Source organism: Aplysia californica, unplaced genomic scaffold, assembly GCF_000002075.1.
Source record: "Aplysia californica isolate F4 #8 unplaced genomic scaffold, AplCal3.0 scaffold00004, whole genome shotgun sequence".
Classification (NCBI taxonomy): Eukaryota; Metazoa; Mollusca; class Gastropoda; order Aplysiida; family Aplysiidae; genus Aplysia; species Aplysia californica.
In genome coordinates, this window is record NW_004797274.1 from 3,764,296 (window position 1) to 3,784,263 (window position 19,968).

Here is a 19,968-nt window from a genome sequence, read left to right on the forward strand (position 1 = left end):
ATGGGGCTTATCCACTGAATTCGGCTCCTTGGCGACGTTTAAAGGGGTGCAAATGGTGTGTGTTTGACTTAAAGTAAGTTGAAGAGATTGTTTGGTCTGGGAATTTTTTGTTCTGATTCTCTACAGGTCCTAACTGATGGCAAAGAAGGCGTTACGGGCATTTTAACATTATTTCCCTACCTCGTGCGAAATGAGTTGGAGGGGAGGAAACTTTCAATATAAAAAGCTCCTTGCTCTTTACTAATCTTAATCATGATCTCAGCCGGCACAGGAAACAATGAGAAAAACTATCTGCAAACTTCTGTTGGCCTGTTAGACAACTGTAGTTTGCAACATGGCGCAATCGTTGGGATTTTTTGTGGTAGGCCTAATGCGAACTAGTGCGTCTTGCTATGAAAATGGGGATATAGCTGAAAATGGGTTGTTTTTTTACGTGCTATGTAGAGCAAGGCTATTTGGTGGATTTATCTAAAATGAATATCAGACAAATTCCTTTTACTTCCAAATGTTTGAGTACAAATTTGAAACAAAAAATTTCAGAGTGGAGGAAAATATTAACAAAAAAAGTTGTACAGTTTTTTTTTTTTTGATCACCCTGTATTTGGTGATTTGGATAGTGTAAGTGTAAGAAGTATTTCGCATTTGTGATAATGTCCATTGTATAAGCTCTAGGGCTTCATCTAGAACATTTTACAAATTGAAAGAAATTTGTGCCATACATATATGCTGGTACCATGGAATAGGTGGATGCCATTCCATACTTGTGTATTATTAGGGTGAATTTTCTCGTCAGAATGTAATCAGTAATCAAGGCTATTTCTAAAATTTCACATTTAACATTCATATAAAAGACATGATACACACAAGTACAAAACATGTAAATAACACAACACTTCCTTGTAAACCGAATACTATCTTTTATTTTCAAATAAAGGCTTTGCATAGTGCAATTCACAACAATTTCCGGCTTGATTACAATGTCTCATTTTAAGTAATAATGTATTGCATCACAATAAAATTCTGGAATGTTTTCATTTTGATATCAGGTTGTAAAAAAAAATGTACTAATCCCCGGAACAACATATTGACAATATCCCTATCAAAATGGAGCCCGACCGGCTTATCTTTAGTGACTTTGATTTTACAAACATTACCGTACAGGAATCCAGTTAGATAAAATATATGTAGAAGAAAAAAAATGTATTCAACAATAAACTAATACTATGTACGTTAACAAGACACACTGTGTGAGGTGATCTAGTCAAAAGATTTTTAAAAAACTCCCAGCAATGTACAGAGAAGCTGAATTTTATCAACAGATATATTCTTCACAAAGAGCTTGTCAAATATAAACTTTTTTTTCAATAACAATAAGTTGAAAAAATACTTTTGATTAACTTCAGATAATGGGAGAGTAACCCATTCGAGAGATTCAATGGACGGTAGATGATCAGCTGCAGATCCTTCGGAAATCCTATTGAAAAACAAATCTCCTTATCTAAAAATGGCAATGTTTTTGGACTTGCTGTGAGCGTTATATAAGGTATATGATTACTATACTTGTAAAAACAAAAATAAATATCTGGGAAACAGAGACACTTTCAAATACAATACAAATGTACACACTGTTTTTGGTAATTTTAAAAAAGTGAGAGAATAAAAAAGAAGTATAAAATCCAAGGACTCTCCATGCATTTCAAAAGACTCAACTCAAGTCAGGAACATCACTAGAAACATCTACAGAGGTGAGATTATGAAAAAAAAACAACCAGTTCTGAGTACAACAACAATTGTTATGATCTTTTTAGTTTCGCATTTTTCTATCAAAATAGCCCATATACGTTAAGTACTACAGCTGGCAACACCAACATCATGATTTGTTTTGTTTGTAAATTCAGAGATTCCCAAGAAAAATTAAAAGCAAGAACAAGACGTAAAAAAAGAATAAACAAAAATTTGAAACTTCTTGATATGAGATGGTGGTCTCAGCAGGCTCTTCTTGTAAATCCTGTAATCACTTTAGCAGAAAAACAAAAGAATTTACGAAAGCATAATTTTCAATAAATCACTTTGAAAATCACCAGATTAGCACAGCCAAATCAATGAGAATGTCGAGATACATGCAGACATCCGAAAGCCATGTTTATACAATTTCATTCTCCTCTTTAAATGCGTACCTGAAGACAAGATTTCATAACACACTTCTATCAAAGAATATGCTCTCTCAGGGTGTGGTAAAGCTTCTGTGTTCTCAACGAAAAGATCAACAAAAATAAATATATATGCTACACAAGAAAACAAGCAAAAAGTCAACAAAAAAAAAGCGCAAGTCAACAGTTTGCTCTTTCGAGTTTGCTGAAACTGAAGACCATAAAGTTGGCTGAGTGTGTTGAGCGTCTCAGCCTCACACGTAGATCACTTCCATCTCGGAGGTCACCTCTGGGGGGGGGGGGGGGGGGAGAGAAGAAAAAATAAACTCGGTTAAAACTCATGATTCCCTAACGCATGATGCACTTTTTATCATAAAATATGGGTGGCACAACCAACCATCAAAATGCATCGTATTCTCATTGAAATGAATCGTATTTTGTGGCACAACAAATACTTCATTTTGAAAACAATGTTCAAGTCAGACAGAGAAAACACTTTGACACTTGGTTTTGTTGACCTTTTTTTCTTTCTTTGCACTGTGTGATAGTAGTATCCAATTCCCTCGTCCCATTCAATAGCTCAACCCGATTACTGCCTCACCCCAGACTGTATAAACCCTTTGATAGGTTAAAAAGCAGGTCTGGCAGAGAAAGGGTTAATTGAAACAGTCGGACCATGTTTTTAGAAGCTTTTCCGGCAACGAATGAAGGATCAAACCTTTATTGTTAAAGTCTCAATACCAAAGTTACCCCTAAGGTCTACATCTAGCTCTTTGTGATCTGATGCTTTCTTTGACGTCAAAAACATTGGTCTGCCCATCCAGTACAGCAGACTGGTGAAATCTTCCTCTATTTTGTTTTGTATGGGTAAAGAAAAGCATATCGACACAATAGTGGTAATTTAGTACTGGGAAATGGTAAGACAGACAGACAGACAAAACAACAGAGGGAAAGTAAAAAAGTAGGACCAACAAGTGGCGCCCTCCAACCAACCGCCTTCCTCTATAATTTCAGCCTCACTGTACATAACCATAATATTGATAATATCAATTTTTCCCCCCCCCAAAAAAATTGTGATAAAAATATTTAATAAAACTAATCTTATACAAGTTTTTAGAGGGTGGTTGGTGGGTGATCTGGTGTGGTGGGCTCCTTTTTTCCTATAAAACACCTATCGTCCACATATCTTTCTTCTTATAAGAGTTTGCTACTCTCTTGTGACACCTCTAATCTGCAGCACTTACATGACTTAATTGTGTAGCAAGTGCCGTAAAAAAATTAAACAGTTTTTTTAAAGCCATTTGATTCATGACCAATAAATGTCCAGTGTTTGATTGGGCCATCTTGACTGTTGACAAGTTCAGAATGAAGACAATGGAAAATGCAATTGTTCTCAGCTCACACATAAGCTGCCTCAGATAAAAGAGGAAGAACGCTTCTGGGTTGAAATGAATTGATAAAGGAATGTTATCATCTCACCAAAGGTCCTGTTCTAAAAATAACTCCCTCACCGTACAATGAGGGGCATAACTGTAAGAAATATACATTCTTAGTGTCAGATTTGGAAGCAAAAAGCCAGTCGTTTCAGAGAATTTTGTTGTGTATTTCACAACGGCCCATAAGAATCCATGAAAATAATTTATGCCCTCTCCTTCTCTTAACCGTTTCGCACTTACAGCGCCCGTATGCGCCCGCGCCGGTGACCCCCGCTCATTCCTATAGCGCCCGCCACGGAGTGTTTGTTTCGCTGCCGCGGGAGGCTTCTACTTTTACTATCACAGAAGTTTCACATAGCTATCTTTAGAGGAAGAGTTCCGGTTTACTATGGTGTTTTTCTTGTTTCGTTAGCACAAAGAGTCACTTTTTGAGCGGGAACAAAAGTCGGAGGAGATTTTAGTTGTAAACACGCCATCATGTCTCTAGGATGCATGGGCGCAAAGCTGCCCGATATGAGTACGGCAGAAACAAAATAAAAACACCCAAAGAGAAGTCTTTTAGGTGCTTTCACGTTTCCACCAGAGGCTTCAATCTCTGTGAATGTGTAGTATTTCTTTTGTGTGGATTACCTCTTTGTCAGTGGCAGAAACTTTGTGAGTTGAAGAAATGTATACGAGATCTAGATCTAGATCTAGACTCGGAATCCAAGACACGCATCTCAGAAAGACCTCTCATATCATTTCATACTCTACTATTCCACTTATAATTTTGTACTAGTAATTTAGCTCATTCATTTTTCTTTCAAAAAATACTATTTTCAACATTTTTGGTTGTGTTTGTGATTTTATACAATTTTTTTTTGAAAGGTACCCCTTCAATTTTCGTGGAGTTATTGCCCTTGTCTTAAGGGTGGGGGGCCACAGCTGGCCAAGCCTGGTAAGTGCGAAAGGGTTAAAAAGAGATATATATTTTCTCTCTCTCTCTGTAAATATATATATGTATATAATACTTTTTTGAGCAAAGACATCTTTTTAAAGAAAATGCTTCTACAGTGAGGAATCTTGAAACCCCAAAACAACCAAAAGTCCTTCCAAGCCCCCTACCTTTCTCCTCAATCTCCATCACCCAAACAGACTTAGAGTCGGAGCAGTGCGCAGTGATATGAACGTCCATCACATGCCTCATCACATCAACCTCGATGGGCTTGCTGATCACCTTCAGGGTGCGCTTATCGGTGCGATCATTCTTCTGCAAAAAAATAAACCAAACAACATTGACAACATCTGAAAAGTTAGTTTTGAGTTCTCGAGTAAAGAGAAGCACATTGACATAACAAGGGTCAAACGGTGCGGGAAACAAGCAAAACAGGCAGAAATAACAGACGGGGAAAAAAAAAGAAGTAGGATCTACCTGTGGCGGCCTCCCACAACATGCCCAAATTATAATATATTTGATTAACATTGATAGTTTTGAGTAAGGGTTTGGGTTAATATTTGATTTTCAAGTACTGATATCTCAGTAAATAAGGTGTGGAAAGAGTATTGAGGATATTCAAAACAAATAGATGTTGAGTGGCAAAGATGTGTTGTTTTTTTACTCTCCTGAACATTTTATGAAACTGGACTGTCTTTTATAATAGGGAGTGCTTATTTAGGCCACATATGGCCTAAATAAGGTAAGGGAGGGGGGTTCAGCTTATTTAGGCCACACATGCTCAAACTACCCTTTTCAGGCAACTGAGTTGGTTCCACTTTCATAATGGTGCACCTTTCTCATTTAGTACGGTTTTGTCTCACTGTACAACTTATAAATCATAACCATAATGAATATTGTAAAGAACAAAGCACAATACGCAAAATTTTGCTCAATCCCAATGGGTTGAATGAGGGCCAGATTTTTCCTTCATGGAGGGGCAAAAGCTAGGCTACCATTTTGGCACACTTTGGTCAAGTGAAAAGGTCAAATCCTCCAAATGGACTTCCGGGTTAAATTTGGGGTATAAAAAGTGTGTACACTACGTGGCTGAGTCAAAGTTACACTATCTTTGCCTGAGTGACACTCTCTCTTACTGTCTCGTAGTAGTACATGTAGGCTAGTAGGCCTAGTAGTAGTAGTAGCAAAGATCGTGTAGAGAATATTTGGTAGTAGATTCTATCTAGAAGGCAGTTTAGTGAACGTGCTCGCAGCAGGGCGAATCGGCCTCAATAAGCCCCATAGACTTTTGTGATCGGCCACGAAGCCTCGTGTTTTGATGGGTCTAGATCTAGATCTAAACAACTCAGTGTTATTCGCACTGCCACATCCGACAGGCCTAGATCTACATCTTTTTAAAAGGAAAAGAAAGATCATCAAAATGGTTGAATTCATGTGAAAATCGATTCGGTAGAACTAGAACTATTAAAATTTGCTTCTGAAAACAAGGCAATTTTTAAAAGAAGGCTGTTTTTATAACTCGATGAAATAAAAACTACTGGCTGTGTACTGTGTTATTCTGTATAAAAATAAATTATGAAACTTCAGGACGTATTATTATTTTCCAGCATCTTTTGACGCCTGAGCTGTAGAGGTTGAAGTTTTCACAACACTAATAGATCTAGTAATAGGCCAGGTAATAGGGCTTTCCGTAAAAAATGCATAGATCTACAAAAGCCGAACCACCGAATCGACCGAGCACCTCACTCTCCCCTACACACTGTGATAATGTGTCGCTTCGGTATCGCATTATTCAACTATTAATACGTGCGGCTATGGCAATTGGGATGTACTGACTGACAAAAAAATTCAGTTTTGTTTTTATTTTACCATATATTTGACTTTAATAGTGCAGGCGATAGCAAGATCTAGATTCCCTGTCTAGAATCAGTAGTAGCAGGCTTATGCTAGAAGCAGCCAGAGAGCCTACAACTGCTAGATCTAGATCTAACTTATTATTGCTATGCCTTTGGGCTTTGGAATTGAAATAAAACGAATTGCACAGTTCTAGTTACTTTTAGATTCAGCAAGTAACTGTATTTCCAGAGTTAATAACAAATCTCTTTTTTTTCTAAAATCTGTTTTGCGCAAACTAAAATTAGATCCAACTTTTTTTCTCTAGAATCTGTTTTGCGCAAACTTAATATTTTTTCTAACATGTATTTAGAAAGGCAAAGTGAACATACAAATAGATTCAGAAGTATTACATTCTTGTTCGTGTCAATACCACGTTTGAAACCAGAAAAGTGGACTCAAGTATGAGTCTTTATGCGCGTACACACATCGTGTCATTTGTTTTTTATGTTGAGCAAATTTGCTGGTGAATTTTTTGTTGAACTGTGCATCCTTCATGATGGACCATTCATGATTAAAATACAAGGCGATCCAAAAAAAAAAGTACAACTTTTTTTCAAAATATCTCACACAAAATTTGTACTAGAATGTTGTAATTTGGAACAGATATAATTCATTCAAAAGGAATTTGTTTGACGTAAAATTCACAAGAAAGAAACTTATTTTCGAAACGGAAATGGCTTTTATAAAAGGGAGTGCTTATTTAGGCCACATATGGCCTAAATAAGGTAAGGGAGGGGGTTTAGCTTATTTAGGCCACCCCTAAACCCTTTATAATAATAATAATAAAACTCCAATAATATATTCTGAACCCTCTACACAACCTTGGTCAGCATTGCTCTCATCCTCTTCAGCACTAGAAAAGTCTAGATCCGACCTGGCCAACAGACATACAAGGAAACTCGAAAATTAGGGTTTGGTTATTAGTATTAGGCTGTTGACCAGACAACCACAACCGCAACATGATGTAGACCAGACTGCTAGTGTTGCTGTTGCTTGGGTGGAGCCTCAAAGAGAGGAAGAGGGAGGGAGGGAGGGAGGGAGGGAGGGAGGGAGGGAGAGAGAGAGAGAGAGAGAGAGAGAGAGAGAGAGAGAGAGAGAGAGAGAGAGAGAGAGAGAGAGAGAGACTAACCTCATAAGACTCCCAGCGCTCATAGCCTTCCTCAAAAGTCTCGTCAAGCCGGTCAATGTAGCAGACTTTCTTGTCCACATCTTTGTAGGCCACCATTTGCTGTACACAAAGGGGGGGAAAAAAAGTGATGCACACATTAGCTTGTCTTTACACAAAGCACAACAACATAATAATAGTGGCAGTGCAAGGAACTTCATGTGTATCATCCTGCCTAAACTAAGGTACTGAAAATTTGCCTTGCAACATCACCAGCGAAGTCTGCAAGCTAGGTATCATCACATGCATGATGCAAGAAGCCTGATTGCCAACTCATCAGATTTCGGATGAAGCGAACTAACTCACTATAATGTTGTCCTCCAACTAGCGATGGCAGTACCACTGCCCTTGATGTTGGGCAATCAGGGTTATGTAAATCACTAAATCTAGGGCAGCATTACTACCCTGTTATACAGCCAACTTACTGCTTGTTCCACTGTTGGTGTTTTAATATGGTATGAAAGTACAACATAAGTATACAACCAAACAGTGACACTTCCAACCATCAATTATACCTCCAGCCAAGGACACCTCTAACCATAAGTTCTACAACCTACCAGAGGCACCTCCAACCATCCATTATAAAGGTGGCTACCTCATATATAATAATAAATATAGGCATTGTCCTCTATACACAAAGGAATGTGGATTAAGAAATTAAAAAAAAAAATAAAAAAAAATCCCAACAATTGAAGAGAGCAGGGACAAAAAACTCACTCACCTGAAGAAATATGCGTGCATGCATGTTCGTGCAAATATGTAAGTGTAAGTACATATGTGTGAGCATGAGTTTCCATATATTGTGTGGAAAAAAGTTTTTAAAAATTGAAAATAGAAAATGTTGCCTTTCATTTTAATTCCATTTTAATCTAGACCATTCTTGTCAAAGGCAAACCTCCTTATTCTTGTGTTTAACACTTCTCTCACTGTCTTCATATCATGAAAATAAGAGACAACTTCATGAAAGCCTAGATGGTCAAGAGTGACATTTTATCACAATTAGAAGCAGACAAAATTAAACTGTCACAACAACGTTTTCTTTCACACTTTGTTTTGGCTTTCTAATCCAGCACCTAGACATAACAACTGTCATTTAGTGCTGGGGAAAGGCAAGATCGGAAGACCCTCTCATTGTCTCTAACATGGAATTATGAGACAAGTACATCGACGCCTGGATGCCCACAAGTGACATTTCACAATTCGAAGAATAGGATATATACAACTTAAGTCAAAGTGCAGAGAATCCATTGACCATCTCATGACTCCTGAAGTGCCAAACATTTTTTATGGCTCCTAACTCCGTTCATGTGGTGTCAAGTGTTACTGCCTCTATATATGCTTGGAAACAAATCCCAAGTGCAACACTGTTTGAAAATGTGTGTGTGTATGTGTGTGTGTGTGTGACAAATAGAGACAGCATGTGAGTGTAGACGAACAAAGAGCTTACCCTATTGTACTCGTGCAGCATCTCCATGGCATTGGCCTGAGAGGCTTCGTCACGGTCGTGCTGGACCTTGATCAGCTTGTTCATTTCATCCACATCCACGTTCTCTGGAAGGCGTCCCTTGCCATAGCGACACGACATGTGCTGGGGTACACAAGACATTCAAAAGGTCGGTGAAAAGGTAGCCATGAATACAGGGATTTTTGAAAGTGTAAAAGAAAATAATCTGGACTATCTTGCTCTACTTCTTTGTTGGGTGTACTTTTTTCCAGCATTATTTGCCTTTCGTCAAAGCCTTTAAAGAAATGATCGAATTCGAGTCATTTACAAACTGCTAAATGGGATGCGACTGCATTGAAACTCAAATACAGTCGAACCTGCCCTGACGGCCACCTCTATAAGACGGCCACTTTCCATTTCCCCCCTTGCGTTTTTTCTATATAATTTAACTGTGTAAAACGGGCACCTGTCCAAAGCGGCCGCGGCCACCATAATTTAACACACAACCCCTATCATACTAAGCAATAATGCCTGTCTAAGACGGTCACCTTAGTGACTCCATTCCATTACATTACGTTTTGTCATAAATTGTGCATTGGCCCCTGGCGTTGTGGGCGAGCCGTCATAATTCAATCACCTGTCGTTGTTGTTCGGCAGTCCCTCAAACCGATCATGTTGTGTAGGCCCCTCCCACTGTAGACCAATAGCTACCAATTTTCAGCTGCTGGTGAGGTAAGCGTGTGATCCCTCATAACCCATAAGCCCCGCCCAGAATTCATACACAAATATTAAGTGACTGTTTACCGAGTCTGTAACAAAGTAACAAAGGACGTCAACATGAACTTGTTACCGAAGCGTCGCTCGTTCTCCGACCCATGTGTTCGTTTTAACATGGCACGCGGTCTTCCTTGTCTGATACATTTCGTTTTATTGTCACCCTTGTGCAAAATCAGCGACAAAATAAAAATTACAAACGAAATACAAACCAACAACAACAACACCAACAAAGACAACATAATGGGTTACTTTCGATTGGGGCCTCAGATGGGAATGGTTTGTTTTCTTTATCTTGATCAGTCCTGCCTAAGACGGCCACCTGCCTTATACGGCCACCTGCCTTATACGGCCACCTGCCTTATACGGCCACCTGCCTTATACGGCCACTTTTCTCCTTGACAATGGGTGGCCGTCTTACACAGGTTTGACTGTACATACATGTCCCTGGGCCACTTAAATGGTGATTTTGTTTTATACAAACATTTTAGTTTGTATAAACCAAAATGGCCATAACACGAATAGAATACGTAAAAAATCCCCAGTGTACAGTAGGCCTACTCACCTTATCACCATGTCATCGACAGATTCATGCTTGACGATGTTGTAGGCCTGAGCTCACTAACCACTCTCAGCCAAGTAAGACATACATACAGAAACAACAGAGGGAAAGAAAAGAAATAGGACCTTTCAGAGGTATCCTCCAGTCAGTTTCACTGGACAAAATAAGACGAAATAGAGAAATAGACAGAAATCACAGTGAAGTACCACCTGCAAATGGCAGCCTACAAACACCCAAAACAAGAAAGCAGAAAGAATCCTCCAGACAGATAGAAACAATGAGAGGGAAGAAAAAAATCATGACCAACCAGCGGTACCCTTCAACCGCCCACTGGCGGGCACTGAGTTGATATTGTGCTGATAAGAGATAAAAAGTCATCCTCCCACATTAGGAACATAAGAACAAAGCAACTTCCCACAAGAGATCACTCACCCTGCGGTGGTGTTTTCGCAGACGGTGGACCAGGGCCATTGTGCCCAGGGCAGCAACAGCCACGATGATCACCAGGGAAATCCCGCAGATGATCCGCCTGGCACGCTGCCTCTTGCAGTCCCTGCGGTGGCTCTGGACCCTGCGATCTGTCTCCACATTGATGACGGCCGGGAACTCAAGGCCATCACCCTTCTCGGGGAGCGGCTGGAATTAACACAAGCATATATTGCAGATTTCGCAGCAACAACTTGTCTGATGACCTGTCTATATACGCCAGGACTATGTAGCTCCTCTCATTAAAAAACACCCTCCAAGTTTTTTCAAGTACGCACAAACCAACACTATGCACTATCCAACATTGAAATAATAACACTGGGGTAATATCCAGGTGAACTTTCCTGTCACTCTCTAGGGGGGGACCAATAAAGAGTTTGGAAACAAATAACATGAGAAGACTGATTGAAAAATGTCTCAAGTCTTAACTCAATCTAGATCATTTAGGAGGAGGCAACCTAAGCTGCTGTGCTGATCCTGCCAGTCAGGCCTGATCCTAGTTCATTGGGATATAATATGGCATCCCAGTCAACAAGACAGACAAGGTCAATTAAAAAAAAAAATCTTCACACTGGAATTCAACTTGAACTCACATCTTCAGCATGCAGTGAAACAGTATCATTACAGAAACCTTTTAGTTTTATCTCTTGAAACTAATGCTTTTGTGGGCCACTAAAAAATGCTAAAATTTTCATGTGTTTACAGTGTATACAGTGTATGTAAACAGACAATCATGTCTCTTTCACAAAATTACAGGAAGTCTTATATCACATACACTGTGATGAATTGCAACATGGACGAAAATACTCCTCAGTCAGTATAATGGCCCTCCTCTGTTCCCTAAGGAGAAGTTGGAAAACTGTAAGACCCAGAGAGAAACACCCAATGGGAGAAATTCCACAGGATCAAACCTACACTGCATAAACTCAAATGAGTATTATTATACAATACATATATTCAGAAGTTTGACTGGTATTGGGAGACTATTAACTAGATGGATTTGCCAGAAAGACGCCCAACATTCTTCTGTGAAGACAAAAATTTATTAAGGTACAACTTTAGACAATGTGTCCTCTCTTGCACAATATTATTACAGTTCTTAACAGTTGAGCATCATACTAAAGAGGGCAGAGATACACAATAGTGTGGAATTTCGGTACATTTTTAATATATCACTCCCACATGCAGATGCACTACTAATATGGGCCACATCAATATATTTTTGGCTGCCAAACACATGGCCACTAATAAAACTGTCCCAAATCAATTGTTATTTTTTGGGGGGGTTCTAGACATAATTAACTTGAGACTCGATTCGGCTTCACAGGTGATGTACAAAATAACTTCATATATAAGCATATAACCATGACTCAAAACGTAGCATATGATATATATCAAATTGAAGGAAATTTAATTTATTATAAGGAATACATTCCAACATGAAACAAGGATTTATTTTGAACATAAGTATGCATTACAAGGGTTAGAAATGTCGATGGCTGTGAGAAAAATACATTTTGACAGTAAAAATTACACACACTAAGCATGTGAAAGCGAATCAGCGTAGCTATCTTATACAGGCCAAGAGCAGACTCCATAAATTTCCGAATGTGCCACTTTTTATTTGACGCAATATTCCAATTTTTGTTTGAGTTATGATATTTATACTGTGAGTCCGGTCAGATCGTATTGTTGATGGAAGACCGCAAGAACCAATTCACTCGTTTTTCTCCAGACCGACGGTTTGACAAAGTGAATCTAGATGTTTTCCTTTCCTAAACCCTTTCTATTCTAAGTTTTCAATAACAATAAAAAAGTACTTATAAATAATTGACCATATTAAAACGCAACAAAACTGAGGTACCCCATCGTAGCCGATATATCGGCGATACGTCCGGAAAGAGTTAAGAAAATCCCAATCCTTATAGTAAATCATCAAATCATGACACATACATTGGTGGTGCACGCCCCCCTGACACTCTCAAAGATTCATAAAACTCAGGATGCATCCCCTGAAACTCCCAAAAAAAACAAAAAAACTTAAGTAATTCACTTTATCTTTCACTTGGCCACAAATAACCTTGTCTGGTAGGATACCATGTTCTTGAAAAAACAGTTGGCTACACTTTCATTGTCATTTTGGTAAAATTTTGCGACTGTTATACAAAGTTATCAGAAAAACAAAAAATGCAGGCCACATGTCCACCGCATGTGAAATTAAGTAATGCAACAATAGAATTAGAGTATATTCCAAACAAAAACAATTCTCAAAACTAATATATTGCAAAGGGATGTAAAGTTGACATTGGTGGTAATTTAAAGGACAAAAATGAAACCCAAAAAAGCAAAGTTTAATCGGTGTGAGTATTTTCACCCGTGGTGAGAATACTCCACATATTATTCTCAACCCTTTTTTTCCGCTTCCGCCCTTTTTATTTCGTTTAGGTTTTGAGAATCAATTACAGAAATTATGGGATGTTGGGATTCAACACAGATTATCTGTTGACTGTTATAGATCTAGATTCTAGATCTAACTCACAAAAAAATCAGTGAAAAATCCCCCCCCCCCAGCAGTATCCCAACTGTTTTTCAGTCTTTCAATACAATCCCTAGAGAGCCTCAAGGCCTTGTGCACAGCTTACACCAGTTCAAAAGACATTCAACAGAAATCACATAGACATCTTCATCTGAAATTTCCTTCTCACTGGTTTCAGTAAAATTATCCTCTAAACTGCTCATTGCCGTAATTTTTGGTGAAAATGAAAGAATAACAACATTACAATGCGATAGTTGCCATAGTTGTCGAAGCCCACAAAACCTGGCCATTTTGCAATTCCAAACAACTTGGCCAGGTTTTGCGGGTTTTGACAACTACCTGAAGTATTGAGCATCTGAATTCATCTGCCACGCAGTCAAGTGGTTCAGGGGATGGTGTAATCATTACACTCTCTTATTTCACAAATTTCTATCATCCTATTACATGTATTTAGGTTAGGCCTACCTATTCTCAACACTCAATAAAATCAATCGTATTCTCAGACCGGTTGAGAGTAACAATATAATTATTCTCACCCGCCAACAGAGATATGAGAATAACAGCAGCTAAGTTTAATACATTACTCGATACCCAGCATGCGACAAGAATAATTAACACTCGCCCTGCGGGAGCCGGGTTTACGTTACCCGGAGTGTATTTTTGCACCTCGCCTCTGTCCGGTCCCGTATCAGTCCGTCCCTGGCTTAGCGCACGCACCCTGAGCATCATCAGCATGACCGGGTCTCGTATTCCTACAGCTCAAGTTTGTGTGCGTTAGTCTGCGTGAGTTTGCATGCATTTGTGGCCTACTTTTAGAACCACCTGCGTTGGTTCGTAACCGAGGTGTATACATCTCATTCAAAACACGTTAAGTTGGTAGCTCTATGTTTGTCCAATGATATTAGAACAAATTGATCAACTTGGACATGAGGAGCTGGGAAGAATAGTCAGGAAACAAAACTTCCATTCTTGTGTATTCAAAACCTTTCCTGATAAAAATAAGCTTATTATTTATTAGTTTTGAAACAATTTTTAACAAGGCCACCTCTATTCTCACCCGGAGTGAGAATAGTGCAGGCGAGTCTTGTGGCTATTCTCACCCGGTGCGCGTTCACCAAATTTTGCGTTCACCCTAAACCACAGAATTCTGCACTGTGATAACAGAAAAATTGTAGAATTCTGTGCCGTGAACAAATGTTCCATTACAACTGTAGCCTACTAAAAACGTACAATTTTGTCTGTGGGCAGTGGAAAGAGAGAGAGAAAGAGAGAGAGGAGTAGCGCGAGAATTTGCGGGCAAAACAAAATGGCGACCCGCGTAGTTCGGCTCGATTCGAAAAGTTACATAGCCGTAGCATCTTTGTAGACAACCAAATTAATTTACTTTTTTGTGTTTTAACATCATTTTTTAACTTTGTTTTGGTCAATTTGATCGTCCACACCGATAGACAGTATTCAGAAAGAGACAGAGAGAGAGAGAAGAGGGGAGGAGTTGATCTTGCGAGAACTTCCGGGCGGGTGAGAATAGCCACTTTTTCTTTTAACAATCCCCGCAGGAGCCTAGAAAAATCGGCCAGCGCTCTGGGGCAGGTCACGAACGGTCACTCTCTTACAATTCACAAATTATTTTCTATCATCGTTCTCAACACCCAGGTAGACCTAAAATTCCATTGCATTCTCAGACCGGTGAGAATAATAAAGCCACTAAAACTGTCGCAAATCAATTATTTTCAAGATCTAGATCTAGATCTAGATCTAGATCTAGATTTCTAGATCTAGACTAGAATTTAGTAAAGTAGTACAGACTAAGAAATATAGAGCCATATTTAGCGTGCCTATCCATTAATCAAATTACAATACTACAGGTCTAGTATCAGTAACTGTACAACAGTGTGCAGTGAGACATCCTGAGGAGATCGATTCTGATGGTTGTGTCTGGAGTCAGAGACAGTGGACAACGACAACGGCACAACAAACACTGGATTCTAGATCTAGATTAGATAGATAGACCTACCTCATCACTGACAGTCTGCAGTGGCTCTTTTCCAGCAAGGTTGACTTTTGGGGGCGACATTTTGATATTCGGGATTCAAAGCCCAGTTTCCTAAATCAAATCTTGCTGAATGTCTGAAGTTGTAACAGGAAAATGACACAGCTGATTTCCTTCCGTCTTCCCTGTTTATATTTTTCCTCAGGATGTAAGCCAGGTAGCTTTTCCCGTGTCAAGTTTCTACTGTTCCTGGATTGTTTGTGTTGCAATTATGATTTTTAAAATTGCATAAAAGCTATCAGGAACAAATTTTTATTGTTTTATAACTATTTGTTCAAAGTTTTAAATGAATATTGTGTTACATATCACTTAGGACTGTTCTGTACTCCTCGATCGACTGTAACAAAAATAACCTTAAATAATCCTATCTGACAAGTCAGAGTGAACCCATGCGTATCTGGTCACATGACCAGCTCCTCCCCTCCTGGGATCCGGCTTCTCATACAATCGTTTTATAACATGGGATTGTGACGTCAATTCGTATCAATAGACGTGAGGAAGAAAACGATCCAAGCTTTTCTTTTCTTAAAATTTTTTTTTTTTTAAACCTTCACTTTTCATTTAAAAGATATTCAAAATCAACCTTTCATGGAAATAGAAAAGGAGGAATATAACTACATCTAGATCTGGATCAGACTGTGTACGTTTGGCAGTGGGCCAATAATGAAAAGTTACTTATTAAAATAATATTATTTCATTACTAGATCTAGATCTAGATCTAGATCTAGATGTTCTATTAAAAAAATTTATTGTTGGAATTGCTTTCGACGTAGGCCCAGACTCGCCTATGTTCGCCTATTTTCTGTTTGAAATGTTTAGTGTTGAAGCGTTTTAAGTTTCGCAAATAGGACGTATTGAAACAAGCAGACGTCTCGTCTGACCCATGCCCATGAAATACGCTGCACATAATGTAGAGGTACATTATTATTAAATTATAGCCTATCAGCCAGTTATTCGCCCCTCCCCCCGTTATACGCAATTCCATGTAGGCCAAGGAGCTTTAGTTTTGAAGTTAGAACTTACAATTTCCTTGATGTAGACTTTACGGCCGATCCTATGCACGCACACCTATACGTACGTCATGTATGTGCACGCATGCGTTGTCTCTTTTAATAGCTCGCTCCTGACATGTCTTTAGACGTTAGAACTTATAACTTCCTTGGTGTAGACCTAGGCATCTCCAACTCCATCCTAACAAAAAAAAAAAATAAAAAAATAAAACACCCCCCCCCCCCCCCCCCTTTTTTGTAGAAATTAATAACTCGCCCCAGACATGTCTTTAGCAGGCCTGACCAGAGACTGTAAACCCTGTAGGCCTGACACTGCCTGTAGGCCTAGGTTACGTCACAATATTATGTGCACGCATGGGCTGCCTCTTTTAATAGCTCGCCCCACTCATGTCAAAGATTCTCGAACGGCAATTGAAACATATCTTGGAAGCAGAAAATCTTTGGTCATGGTAGCAGGCCTGATCCGAGACAGTAAATATTTATTTATTTTCCGCACAATTTACCGATCGGCTTAAGATTGCGCAGCGCATTTTAATGATCGTATATTTGCGCGGCAATCTATAGATTGCGTTAATATTTTATGTTTTTGAAATATATTTTAACAAATTCACTTCCATCTTTATTCTTTTACTCACATAAAGGAAAATATTATTCACACATAGATCTATATCTAGATCTATTTTCAAAATTGTAAAAATATGAAAATAAAAATAAAAATAAAAAGTTTAACGCATGGAACTGAAGAGCTCACAAGAATGATACAATGCTAGGTATCAGACTCAAAGTTCACAGTACATTTAATTAATATATATATATATATATATATATATATATATATATATATATATATATATATAATTTCATAATTTTTTGAAATAATCTTTTTTTGGTAAAAATTCACTTCCATCTTTCATCTTTTACTCACATCAAGGAAAATTCGTAATAATAGATCTATATTTTCAAAAGTGTAAAAATATGAACATTGAAATTAAGATTAAAATTATCGTAAGAAACTGAAGAACCCACAAGAATGATACAATGCCAGGTATTAAACTCAAAGTTCACAAAGTACATTTAATTTATTTTATATTAAAATTTTTTTTTTTTTTAACCACTTCCATCTTTCTTCTAAGCATACTCACATCAAGGAACATATTCACGTATATTTTCTAAGGTGTAATTTAAAATATGAAAATTTAAATTAAGATTGAAATTAAGATATGAAATTGAAGAGCTCACAAGAATGATACAAAATATATTATACGATCGTTAAAACGCGCAGCGCGCTGATTGGTTTAAATTACGTGGAACATGTAATTATAATCATTGGGCCAGACTTCGTTTGATTAGACATGGTACAGTACATTATAAAGTAATCGTAATTATATGTCTTTGCGCGGGCATACTATGCGTGTAATTTGGGTGTCATACGAGTGAGTTTGTGTCACTGACCTAAAAAGGTCAGTGGTTGTGTATGTCATTATTGTTAATTTGAATAATATATGAGTTTGTGTGGCGTGTGCTTCTCGGTGAGTGTGGAATGAATGCGCGTTTATGTGCGTTAGGAATGTATTGCGTGTTTTTGCAAGCAGTATGTCTTACGAATAAGTAAGAGAACTTTCTTCCAGCTCTTTGCTTTTTGAGTTGTTATTATAAAACATGACATGGTAATGGAAGAAAAAAAAGTGACAACTTTTACTCCTGAGAGCCAAACAATGTGAAAATAATAATATTATATCAAGCTTCACGATACTCGCTCACATTTCAGTTACCCCATCCTCCAAGCACGCATGGTACATAATTTCTCCCAAATGCAAGTGAAACGACTTCGTCCCCACCACCCAGAAGAATTTAACGTACAACAAAGAGATGAAAGACAAATGTGACTCTTCTCGTTTGGATTGTTCTCAAAATGCTGTGGCTCGTCGTTAGTATAGAAAAACCATCACTGTTTTTGTTCTTACTGCTAGCTATTTGGTGGTAAAAAAAGTGAAAGCAACCTATGCCCCACCCAAATATTGGTCCACCCACAGCCACTGCATACGCGATGTAGGCCTATATATATATAAAAAACTGTAATAAAAAGAAATGTCAAAATGTTGGGCCTATTATAGTACATTTGAACTCCCAGCTGATGGTATATTTTATAGCTTTAACACTTAGATTAAACTATAATCAAACTTCATGCATAAATTATAGGTCTATAATTGAATACTTCGAAATTTGTCGTCATATTCGCTGCCAAAGTTGAATCGCCAATACTATTACTTTGGTGTCTAACTTGACTAACTTGACGTTGTACTAAGGCGCTATACATGTTCATGTATAAGTATACCGTGGGAAATACATTGTATTATATACCGATTATAAATTAAGTTGTATGTATACGAAACAGAAGATCACATTATTCTTTTTTTCAGGGAGCCTGCAAAAATACTTTTTTAAATTGAAAAACAAAGCCTTTCTTTAAACTGAAGTTAATTAAAAGGCTGAAGAGAAATATGGAGTCTGTCATACGTCATTTTATCGGTATATTATCATTAATTTATGTTCATGTTGATTTCTCAACCTTCTGGAAAATGTAAGCTTAGACAGTATCAACTGAGAAATTATGTGCATGCCTTCACAGACTTAGTCTATTTTAAAGACAGGTTTTAGTAGATCTTTCTGAAATAGAGGAGTTGGCTATCTTGTAAGGTACCTGGTATCGTTCAATAATCTTCGGCAACGCTCCAAGAATGTACAATGTATACATGTATGTATAGCGATATATTTATAGGCTATACCAACCACTATTATACGCCAAAGCTTTGGTGTGGTCTCTATTTGTGACTTTCTCTAATCTAAATAGAAGGTCCGGCAATTCTCATAAACCCAGGATTGTATGGACGATTTGAATGATTGAACCAGTGTCAGATGTTTACTGCACGCATGGTTTATTGGCCACTCACTGGGTTTTATGACTCCGTTCGTGTTTACATAGTCTTTGACCTCACGTCCCATATACGTGTTGCCTGTTTCATTATTTGTGGTGTTGCGCGATACCTCGATGCCTGTAGGCCTAGGTTACGTCACAATATTATGTGCACGCATGGGCTGCCTCTTTTAATAGCTCGCCCCACTCATGTCAAAGATTCTCGAACGGCAATTGAAACATATCTTGGAAGCAGAAAATCTTTGGTCATGGTAGCAGGCCTGACCCGAGACAGTAAATATTTATTTATTTTCCGCACAATTTACCGATCGGCTTAAGATTGCGCAGCGCATTTTAATGATCGTATATTTGCGCGGCAATCTATAGATTGCGTTAATATTTTATGTTTTTGAAATATATTTTAACAAATTCACTTCCATCTTTATTCTTTTACTCACATCAAGGAAAATATTATTCACACATAGATCTATATCTAGATCTATTTTCAAAATTGTAAAAATATGAAAATAAAAATAAAAAAAAAAAGTTTAACGCATGGAACTGAAGAGCTCACAAGAATGATACAATGCTAGGTATCAGACTCAAAGTTC

At 38.0% G+C, this 19,968-nt stretch overlaps 1 protein-coding gene across 1 annotated transcript; it reads right to left on the minus strand.

Annotated features, from left to right (window-relative positions):
- Positions 1-897: 897 nt before the first annotated feature.
- On the minus strand, positions 898-15,601 carry LOC101859607. The gene is made up of 6 exons (XM_005089279.1): positions 15,398-15,601; positions 10,794-10,997; positions 9,029-9,169; positions 7,546-7,644; positions 4,691-4,835; positions 898-2,439 (listed from the first exon to the last, which is right to left on the minus strand). The coding sequence occupies exons 1-6, from the start codon at positions 15,455-15,457 to the stop codon at positions 2,405-2,407; spliced, it is 684 nt and encodes a 227-aa protein (XP_005089336.1). The 5' UTR covers positions 15,458-15,601; the 3' UTR covers positions 898-2,404.
- Between the last annotated feature and the right edge of the window lie 4,367 nt (positions 15,602-19,968).

Coding starts and splice junctions, on each gene's coding strand:
- LOC101859607 (XM_005089279.1), bottom strand. CDS start 15,457: ATGTCGCCCCCAAAAGTCAACCTTGCTGGAAAAGAGCCACTGCAGACT. Junction 9,170..10,793: donor TGCGAAAACACCACCGCAGG/GTGAGTGATCTC, acceptor TGTGTACCCCAG/CACATGTCGTGTCGCTATGG. Junction 4,836..7,545: donor AGCGCTGGGAGTCTTATGAG/GTTAGTCTCTCT, acceptor ATTTTTTTGCAG/AAGAATGATCGCACCGATAA.